General features: G+C 30.1%; 1 protein-coding gene across 3 annotated transcripts; it reads left to right on the forward strand.

Annotated features, from left to right (window-relative positions):
- The first annotated feature begins 7,689 nt into the window (after positions 1-7,689).
- Positions 7,690-10,703, forward strand: PDIL5-1 (PDI-like 5-1). 3 transcript variants are annotated; one of them, XM_011010983.1, is made up of 5 exons: positions 7,698-7,958; positions 8,051-8,109; positions 8,184-8,359; positions 10,049-10,154; positions 10,349-10,703. In XM_011010983.1, exons 1-4 carry the CDS (start codon positions 7,845-7,847, stop codon positions 10,141-10,143), a joined length of 444 nt encoding a protein of 147 aa, XP_011009285.1. In that variant the 5' UTR covers positions 7,698-7,844; the 3' UTR covers positions 10,144-10,154; positions 10,349-10,703. The 3 variants fall into 3 exon arrangements, with proteins under 3 accessions (XP_011009283.1, XP_011009285.1, XP_011009284.1); XM_011010982.1 differs by having other exon boundaries at positions 7,699-7,958; positions 10,310-10,703; XM_011010981.1 differs by lacking the exons at positions 10,049-10,154; positions 10,349-10,703 and adding an exon at positions 8,838-9,160 and having other exon boundaries at positions 7,690-7,958.
- The last annotated feature ends 384 nt before the right edge of the window (positions 10,704-11,087 follow it).

Raw genomic sequence — 11,087 nt, forward strand, 5'->3', positions numbered from 1 at the left:
CATTTAAAATGAACATTTACCACAAATTAAAGATATCTTATATTATTAGATATATTATTCAAAATATGCGTTAGTTAAAGAGTTATTAATACTTCAAGTGCAAAATGATGACATAAAATCTTGATAAAAATGCATTTTTAAGTACTAATCATTACTCAACTAGAAACCACACACAAAGGAGGTTCCAATCAGATTATAAATTGTTAACATGATTACATTAGTTATCTTATTCGAATAATGCTAATACTTGTAAATATTGTTAGGTATTCATAATTATAACTTATGTTAACAACAAATCAAGTTTCTTTCATAGCACAAGTGTCGGTTATACCATATGGTTGGGCTATGAATGTTCCAAGTATTTGTTATACCAAGTGTTATACAACACAAAACTAGATTAACCATTTAACAAGCAAAGTATTAAAAGTGAACAAGATAACAAATACAAAACATATTAGTATGAAACATTATAGTCCATATTGAGTTTACATTGTACTTATTCTTATACCAGTAGTGTAACCTTTTCATCTTGACATAATAAACTTAACTAAACATAATAAAACATACAAACATGAATACAAAAGATAACATAAATAAGATAAAAGCTAACTAAGTAAAGAAAAGAAAATGAAAAGCATAAACAAGGTATAAATAAAAGCAAAACTCAAGCATTACAAAAAAAAAAAGAGCAAATATATGACCTTGATCTGAAAACTAAGATGTCTAAATGCATGGCAAATACCTCCTTTTATAGGCTAAAATTGAGAACTATTAATTTGATGACTAATTATTGAGTGGGTGACCAACTCTTGACTTAGTGACAATTCTTACCTTCTCTTCTGCCAAAAACATCATTGACAAAATTAGAACTAGAACTAACCTTACTATGAAAGTTCTAAAAAATTATCTTAGCCTTTTAGAGAAAACAAATCGACGTTATTTGGACTTCTAGAACTCGAGATATAGGCTAAACACTGAACAATATCTGGGTTGTAGGATAGATTCGAACTTCTACGTTGTTGCTAAGATTTGGACTTTCAAACAGCATAATTGAGCTTGTCTTCCTCATGAAAGTTTTAGGCCTATATATTAACTTTCCATCTATATAAAGCATACCTAAATCCAAGTTCTTCAGCTCCAGTTATGATCTAAGTATCGAACAATGTTCCAGTTTGAATTAAACCAGCAACTCTTTTATAAACTTCACCCTCTATTTGTCCTTTCAATTTCAGTACTCAACTCATTAATCAATCCTTTTATTTATATGATAGACTTGCATTTAGGATGAACATTTACCATAAATTAAAGGTATCTTATGGTATCAGACTTGTTATTATAAAACATGCTTTAATTAAGGAGTTATTGATACTTCAAGTGCAAAATGATGATATAAAAACTTAATAAAAATACACTTTTAAGTACTAATCATCTCCCTTTAAGTTTAGATGGATGAGGTGCATTACAGCGTGTATTTGTTGTTGTTGTTGTTGTTATTTTTTATTCCATACCATAATTATAATCATCTCGTTTAAAAAGAGATATCCAAGCCTAAAACATTTCTTACAATTTCCATTAACATCTGTATAAATAGACCACCTAATACATTACATGTTCTAAATAAACACTTTTAACTAGTATATTTAATCCAAAATATATCTCATTCAAATTGAGAAAATGGATGATAAGTTTCTTTCAAAGCATTATTTATTTGAAAAAACCAAAAACAATCAAAACAATATTCAAATAGCTCAACACAATTATTAAGACATAAAAACATCAATGTATTGGTCAAGTTAAACTTTACTTGAATAATTCAGGAGTGATAATTTGAGCCTTGCTCAGGCAACAGAAAATTCTTATAATAGCATGCCTTGACATCAACCAGTTGCCCTTTATTTCCTAAACATATCACATCCTATTCCACTATTATCTAACACAACAATGCAAACAAACCCATTAATTAAAAAAAACTAAAACCTAAGAGGCTCTTTCTTTAGAAGCCAAGAAATGAAAAGGCAATACATTAAAACTAGATCTTTCTTTAAGAAAACACATTTTAAAAGAGAATTTCATAACCCCATTTCAGGTTATACAATTTTATTATTACCTTTCTTATCTTTTTGGCTTTCTTCTAAGCTAAAACCAATATGACATTCTTTTATCTGGTAATTTAGAGATTTCATTTGTGGGCCGAACAAAGCTATGAACCCAAGAAGAAGAATTCTATAAAAGAATTGATGTTGTAGATGATAATGCCATTTTACCACTCATAAGAATCTTTCTGTCTCGTTGGACATTGGTGCTCAAAATAACCGATTTACAAGTTTTTGTTTTTTTTTTCTATTTTGGTCATTATATGGATATAAAATATAATGGTACCCTTTTTATTTTTATACCATTCATTCCCTTCTTTTAACATGTAGTTAAATTGATCATTCTATATAATTTTATTTCCAATTGATCCTTTAAATAAATATTTCTCGTGTTTAATATTTAAGGAAAGAATACCATGACTCTTTTTGCTCATATTTAAATTTTAATGAAAAAACAACAATATCTTTGACTTAATTTTATCTTCCATCTCCCTCTTTTCTTTCTTCACCTTAATTAACCTCACCCATCTTTTTCTTATTCTTTCTTCTCCTTTTTGTTGGACCACTACAACCACATTGTTGAAACAAAATCACACCATAAACCCTAATTTAAGACTTCTTTAATTCTTGGCATCTTTTCTTTATTTTTATGTCAATTTTGTTTCAGTTTTCTTGTTTGACGAGATTAAGTTACTTTTAAAGGTTATGTTATAATTAGCTTCTATAAGATCTAGGTTTTTCAATTAGTTGGGCTTATTAATTTGAATTATGTTTGGGCGATTAGAGATTTGGTGAGTTTAGAGAAAATGGAAGGTAACAATTGCTTATTTTTCTCTAGGTTTGTTATACTTTAAAAAAAAAATAAGAAATTTTGGGAATAATATTATGGATATAAATTTTGGGAAAAATCACCAAGCAAAAAAGAAGAATTTTGAAGTGGTTCATGCTTTCGATGAAGCTTTAAAGCTGAGTGATGTTGATTCCATTCACTTGTGTTTGTCTATACTTCACTTGTATTTGTGTTCTTGGTGCAGGTTAAGGTTTTTAGGTATAAAAAGATGTAAAAAGAGAAGAATGATAATAATCCTCTTACTAGATGTATTCAAAGGCTAGTTTGATGAGCCACTGAATGGAAAGAGAGATAAAAGCTAAAGTGTGAAGATTAAATTCCAATTCATTTTAATAAATTGTGCAATTAACCTAGTAAATGTAAAAAATTAATGGAAAAATATTATTTGAAAAACATTTAGTAAAGTAGCATAATTTTATATTGACATGCTTCCAAAGCATGATATTTACTGAATGACGCGTTTCTGAAATGTGATAAGGTGAAATTATGCTATCATTTGGCTCAACTGATTTATCAGTTTATAATGGTCAGTGAAACCAGTCAATTGGTTCTGAAAATAACAAGGAAAATCTCAAAATTGTCAAAATCAGGAGCCCTAGGTGAGATTTTATATATCTAAAAATTTGATAGTCCAATAGCTACGCAATGGTTATTATAGGAAAAATAGCTTTCAAAACTTCTATAAAAATTTAAGCGCAATCTAACTATCAGATCAAAAGTAATGTCCCTTTTGATTAGTTATTCCAGTTTAACACAACCAAACCTCTTCTTAAGTCTATATCTGTCTCACTAGTCCATAAATACATCTGGGAGGCCATTTACATAATCTATTTGGGAAAAATCCTTATTTAGTTATAACAGACCCACACTTAATTGCTTAGAATTACTCGTTATCATAAACACAATTACATCATTAACATTGAAAAACAAAAGAAAACTACTATATGAATAATAACTTTTTTAGATTTTAATTGGAGTCTATTTTTTGGTCTACAAGTTGGGTAAGATGTATTTTTTCACTCATAAAACATATTTGAAAGAAAAAGTTCATAAAATTATGATTTTTATATGAAACAACTGACCGGTTAATGCAACTGGATCCAATTGACTAACCAGTTGAGCCGAATGATTGAATTTTCACCTTATTACGTTTCAAAAGCACGACATTTACTAAATATCGTTATTTTAAAGCGCGACAAGGTAAAAGTGTTATTTCACCAAATCTTTTCTTAACTGTGTTATCCACTAGGTTTTTACATAAGTATGGCAAACATGTCTGGCTCACATTACTTGGAACTAACAAATATATCAAACCCATATTACCGTGGAATTGGTTGTCTTGCCAAGTCTACGCACTTTGGACTTGATAAACCACTAAGTCCAAGGGTTCTGGGTCTGACAAACATGTTAGACCTACATCATTTGAACTTGGCCAACTTTCAAGCCCACGAACATTAGCAATCAAAACCCTGATAAATGAGGCATGTATCAAAGAAAAAGAAGCATACCAACTCAAGTGCCAGAAAATCCAAAATAATTGCTTAATCCTATAATAAAAATCATTTATTCCAATCACAAACATCAATCGCCAAGTTTTTCAAAAAATCAAATAAACCAACCAAAAACCAAGCAACGTAACATAAAATCAAAATGCATAGGAAATCAACCTAGTCAGTACAAAGACTATTAACTAACTAAGGTCAGTACAAAGACCATTGACTAACTAAGAACTGTAACAACCACTAGTGCTTAAGCACATCCCAACGCCAAACTACAAAATAAATAAACATCATAAATAGCACTAGCAATGTTCAAGAATCCAACCAGAACACAGAGATTCTAACATCTTAAAATCCTAAACCATAGAGAACAAAACAGACTCACTCAACCCAGACAACCAAACCCTGAAAAACGCCCCAACAAGCAAAACAATTGTTACTAGTGAAACTATATAAACTTTGCCCGGCTCTTCAAGAGATAGAATGAATTATTAATTTAATATTATATAAACTAGTACATAAAAAAAAATGACTGCCCTAATCAATCTCAAATGTAAAATTCATCTCCAATCCCTTGAATCCAGCAAAATCCAAAAGAAATAATTAAAAAAACAACTCAGCGTAGTGACATAGTACTTATACTTGTTTAAAACGAAGACAAACAGCAAAGAAACCACTGTCATCCTATGCAAAATCAACCAAAATCTCATCCAACTACACTAGACCAACACTCTCTCAAGAACAACTACGTAACCAGGTACATTGCAGGTAGGCTTGTACCTAACTACTAGCCCCTTTATACTAAAAAAATTAGAAAAATGACAGCTCACCAAACACCCCTGGCAACAAGCAACTCAAAGCACGCCACGCACACGATGAAAAAATAGCAAAAAGCAAATTGCTCACAACTTATCACAGAACCAACTAATTACTCATGGATAAGTACTACTCTAATTCACAATGAAAACACTCACAATCTAGAGTACATGACTAAGATCTTTTATTTTTTTTGTAATGTAAATGCCTTAATTCACATGATGTACTAATCAACAACATAATATACAACTCGTCCTTTGAAAATATAGTAACTTTTGTGATTTAATGACTAGTGTACCATGACATAATATTCTACAACTAGTTTGGTACCATTCTAAGAAATAGCAAAAAACAAATTGCTCACAACTTGTCGCAAGAACCAACTAATTCCTCCTTGATAAGTACTACTCTAATTTACAATGAAAACACTCATAATCTAGTGTACATGACTAAGATCTTTTTTTTTTTGTAATGTAAATGCCTTAATTCACATGATGTACTAATCAACAACATAATATACAACTAATCCTTTGGAAATATAGTAACTTTTGTGATTTAATGACTAGTGTACCATGACATAATATTCTACAACTAGTTTGGTAACATTCTAAAAATCATTTTTATTTTACCAATGAATTATTTCATCAGTATTTAGACATTAATTTTGTCAAAATTACTTTTTATTAATGGAATCACGGATGTTGTGATAGACATATGATCTAATGTAATAAAGGGCGATCCAACTCAGGTTAACTTGCAAAACTTATAGCACGAGTCATAAGACCAGCATAACTCGATAGAAAAGAAATTGAAAAAAACCACGAAGACAATATTTTTCTAAAAAAAAATATCAAACAATGAAATTGTAAAAGAAAATTACCCAAGAAAATGTTGATTCGCTTTAACTTTTTAAACCCATAACCTGAGTCATTAGACTAAAAGCATTATAAATAATAAAAAATAATAATTATAAAGTCCAATTCCCAACAAATCAAACATTAAATAAAAAAATAAATTATATAAAATGATCTAAAATAAAAAAAAATTATAACTAAAAGAATGAAGGTGAAAATTAAAATAAAAAATAAATTAGAGAGCAACCAAAAATCTTAGATTGAAGGGTTAAATTAAAAAGTAAAAATAACTTTAACAAAATGAAAAAAATATCAAAAAGAATGATGACCATATTGAAAAAAATAATACACTAAAAAAATTGATTATAGAATGCAATTGAAAACCAATAAAACTTTAACAAAAAAATAAAGAAAAAAATTAGAAGTTTGAAGAATAAAGGCCTAATTGAAAGAAAAATAAATAAATGACAAATTAAAAACAAACAAGATTTTTATAAAAGTGTTAAGAGCGAAAACCAGAAATCAAAAGAATAAAGACTAAAACTAAAATATCAAAAACAAAGAAGGTAAACATGTACTATTTAAAAAAGAAGAGAGAGAAAAAAAAAAGAAAAAAAGATCACTAAAAACCACCTATCCACCTCTATCACACATCACACTAGAAGGAAGAGTAAGTGGTAGTATTTTCAACGACACAACAAAAAAGTAGTTTTTATACCACTTATATTGTCTAAATAGCACAGCTGTCTCATATGTGTTAGCACATAAAAAACATATACCAATAACTTGTTAAATTTAAAAATTATTTAATCAACATAAAAAATCAAAATACCTTCCTTGAATTTGAATGAATAAAAAAAAACATATATGAAAGGAAAACATGCATTTAGGCATATGAACTATTGTTTTTTAATGCCAAAAGTAAAAATATATTTTTATTGTTCAAAAGGCTAAGGTCAATAATTCTAAAAAATTTTAACCTTAAAAGTAAATAAGTTATTTTATTATTTTAGAAAAAGTGAGAAGATGGATGCACCCATGAAAAACTATTTAATAACTAATAGATCACTAAAAAAGATCAAATTATCCTCAAGATAAAGACATTTAATTTTTTTATAAAAAAAAATAATAATTTCACTATAATAATTTATAATAATTTGTGTCTAGTGCTACATTTATGATATCATAAAATATATATGTTTAGTACATTTATATTTTTTAAAATATAATATAATATAATATATATATATATCATATTAACACAATATATATATACATGTGTATCATAATTATAAAAATATATATACGTGTATATCATAATATTTATAATTTTATCATTATATATAGGCATATTACTATTTTAATTTATATTGAATAATAAATAATATGATACCTATATAAATACACGAAACAGATAAATAATAAATATCTAATTTTTCTCTCAATTGGTAATAAATATGATATAGATATCATAAAAACTCAACCCGTCTATTCTCATTGCTTCCCTCTATCCGGCTGATAACAATTGTTTTGGGCCTGTACTTGTGGGCTGAAATAAGTAAGGTCCTTCTTGAAAAAGAAAAAAGGTCTATCCTCGACCGGTGTAAAAGAGAAACAACAGATCTCTCCCTCCTCGCGCAGCTGCTCATAAGATCTGCTTCACTACTGTGATGATAACGAAGACAATTCCAAGGAGCTGAAAATCATCATCATCCAGCTAAGATTAAGAATTATGATAAAACTAAACCGTTCGGTTTCGATATGGATGGTATTATCATTATTTCTCTCCCTCTTCCTTTCTAAAGCTGAAGTTATAACCCTAACTCCTGGAACATTCTCTGACAAGGTGGTTCTAATTCTTTCTTTTATTATTAATAATTAAATTGGGTTTATTTATGTGTTTTATTTAAATAATAACAATAATAATTATGTATGTAGGTGAAGGAGAAAGACACGGCATGGTTTGTCAAATTTTGTGTTCCATGGTGTAGGCATTGGTAAGTGATTTTATTTATTGATCCTCTGCTTAATACTATAATTATATTTTAATTTGATATTTATTTATTATCAGTAAGAATTTGGGGACCTTGTGGGAAGAGGTTGGGAAGGCAATGGAGGGGGAAGATGAAATAGAGGTTGGAGAAGTGGACTGCGGCGCCAGCAAATCTGTCTGTTCTAAAGCTGATATCCACTCTTACCCTACTTTTAAGCTCTTTTTTGATGGAGAAGAAGTTGCTAAATATCAAGGTTTTACTGCTTAAATTACTTTTCTTTTCATTCTGAGGAATTTATTTAGTAAAGCATGGGACTTTGGAACTTTTCGTTAATAACTCTACTTTTTTTTGTGTGCTGCGGTCTTGCTTAGTGTGCTTGAATGTGTTGCTTAATGATCTGATAGATTTGACTTGCATGGCATTTCATTGCTGCTATGAATGTGTTGACGAAATGAGTTGTTTCACTGGGTTTGTTATAGGGTAAAGATGCATATATTCAGCGAATGGCTAAATTTTAGTTTTTCAGCTACTTGATCTATTTTCCCATCTGGGTTTTCTTTGAGTTGTGATGGGCGCTTCTTGAGCTATGAAGGCATGTTCGTTGCTTGTGGCATGATTTGAATTTTTTTCACAATTTTCTCTGGCATTCATTTGCTCCATCCTAATTTTGTGACGGAAGTTTCAACAACTGGTTATGCAACTGCTTTTCACTTTTCAAATGGGTGATCCAGGTTATGGAAAATTCTGGTGCCTATTTTTAATGATGCAACTGCAAAAGATGAGAGAGGTGTTTTCTTGGAGCTGCTTATATTTCAGGTGTTGCCTTAGGGTCAGTACCTGTTCCATTAGGCTAGAGGGCAGCTGATATGTTGAATGAATGATACTCTTATGAGCCTTTTCAGAAGTTAGTTGGATATCTTGCTGATAGAAATATGTATAGATGAGTTTGAGTTCAATGTGAAGTCATTGAAGGAATATTTAGTGAACTATCTCCAAACACAATTTCCAAAGTAATTGTCTGGATGATAGACATTGGTTTAAAGTATTTTCTTCACTTATTTGGGTAGAGCTCGGTATGTGAATGGAAGAGTGTTTGTGAAAAGGTAAAGAAAAAACAGAGGAAAGAAAATATTGCGATTTGTATTCTCAAATTGGTTACTTGGGTAACTTAACTTTGTGGTGAGGGACCCAATTAAAGAAAAGACTATTAAATCTAACAAAGACAGATCTTGCTTAAGAAAAGAAAGAGAATGAAATGATAATGAAAAGAAGATCAACAAGAATGAATGGACTAAGATGCATGATCCCTAAATTAACAAGTATCCTTTGATTTAGCCAGCAATAATAGTTGTGGTCCAGATGGGCAGGAACATAGAGAACAGTTCATAGTTTTGCATTTAGCTGGTGGTATAAACTGTTCAAATAATGAATGTGTATTTCCTGAGCTTAGTATGCAGTTTAGTATGCCGTGGTTTGTTGTGGTTGCTTGCTACTGTGAAAAATATCATATTGGAGATGCAATGCTCTGGACAAAGTTGTGATCTGCAATTTGTATGTGTATTGTTGGAATCTATTGGGATCTTCCCTAAATATAAAGATGCTTGTAGCATTAGGTTATTTGTCAGTTTAGCCATGAATGCAAAATCTTGGATTTTGTTTTAAGATTCAACATAGGGGAAGGCTTGACATTTTGTTTCTACTATATTATGTGTGTTTAGATTCATAGGATAATGGATTGTTTTGAGGAATGATTCAATGAAGTTAAATTCAACTTCTTTATATACCTTTCAGCATTAGAAATCAATAACCATGCTTCTGTTGCATTTGGCATCTTTTTCACTGGCAGTTTTAGTTGATGCGATGAAATGCTTTTAACCAATGGTTTATGGTATTACCACAACTTCAAGATCTAAGTGTTTATGCTTCTTCCTGAAATGAACAGGGCCAAGAGATGTTGAATCTCTTAAAGCATTCGCTTTAGATGAAGCAGAAAAGGCAGCAGCTAAAGCACAGCTTGGCTATGATAAAGATTTGTGAGCGTTTGTAAGGTAGACTCCAGAATCACTTCAGTGTGCTCTCAATTTAAGGGGCTTGAATTTTCTGTTTTTCTTTGTTTTTTTTCCCCTAAATAATCCTCTTGTTAAGGTTACTAGGGAAAACCAATTTAATACCTTTTTATTATTCTTTCATTCAAATTTTGCAGGCAAATCTCCTTATCAATATTTTCATCTGTTTGTCATAGTGATTTATCCAGAGACGTTGTGGACATCCATTAGGGGCAGTGGAGCCGCACAATGGAATAAATTTGATTTTTCAAACGCCCAAGTTCAGATTACCTTGTGCGTTGTAGCAGATAATATTTGACAATATGCCCATTTTGGTTGTCATCTTGTAGGAGGATGTCTTTTAAGCTGTGAACAATGGATGGAACCCCGGTCAGGAACAGAACAAAAACTTGTAGGCACTGATAAGGGATCCGTTGCGAAATTATATCATCCTTACACAGGAATTTCAAGATAATGTCTTGAACAGTTCAATTATATTAGCGAGTGTAATTGGTAACATATTTTTCCCTTCTAAACATGCGAAGTTGGTGATGGAGCATTCAACATAAACATAACATAAATATGGAACCGAGTATCCAAGCTATATAATTCCCATTTTGAATCCTTTTAGCGAAGGCATTCACTTAAAATTAGTGATTTGTTATGCTAAAACCCTCAATAAGATTAACACTTAACCAGAGGTTCGTTTCTTTCTTTGATTTTTCGAGTTCAATTTTGAGCTCAACGTCTAAAAATATTTATTTTTATTTTTTTAATACACCAAGTTGTTGATGTGAAGGATGCACTTTTAATAACAAATTAACTACAGGATACCTTACAGCAGACCCAAAAAACTAAAAAACATAATTTCAAAATATAATGACAATGTCGCGCCAGGTTTTGTTGAGACCAGGGAATCTGGAGTGGATTTTATAC

Source organism: Populus euphratica, unplaced genomic scaffold (genome assembly GCF_000495115.2).
Source record: "Populus euphratica unplaced genomic scaffold, PopEup_1.0 scaffold523.1, whole genome shotgun sequence".
NCBI lineage: Eukaryota > Viridiplantae > Streptophyta > Magnoliopsida > Malpighiales > Salicaceae > Populus > Populus euphratica.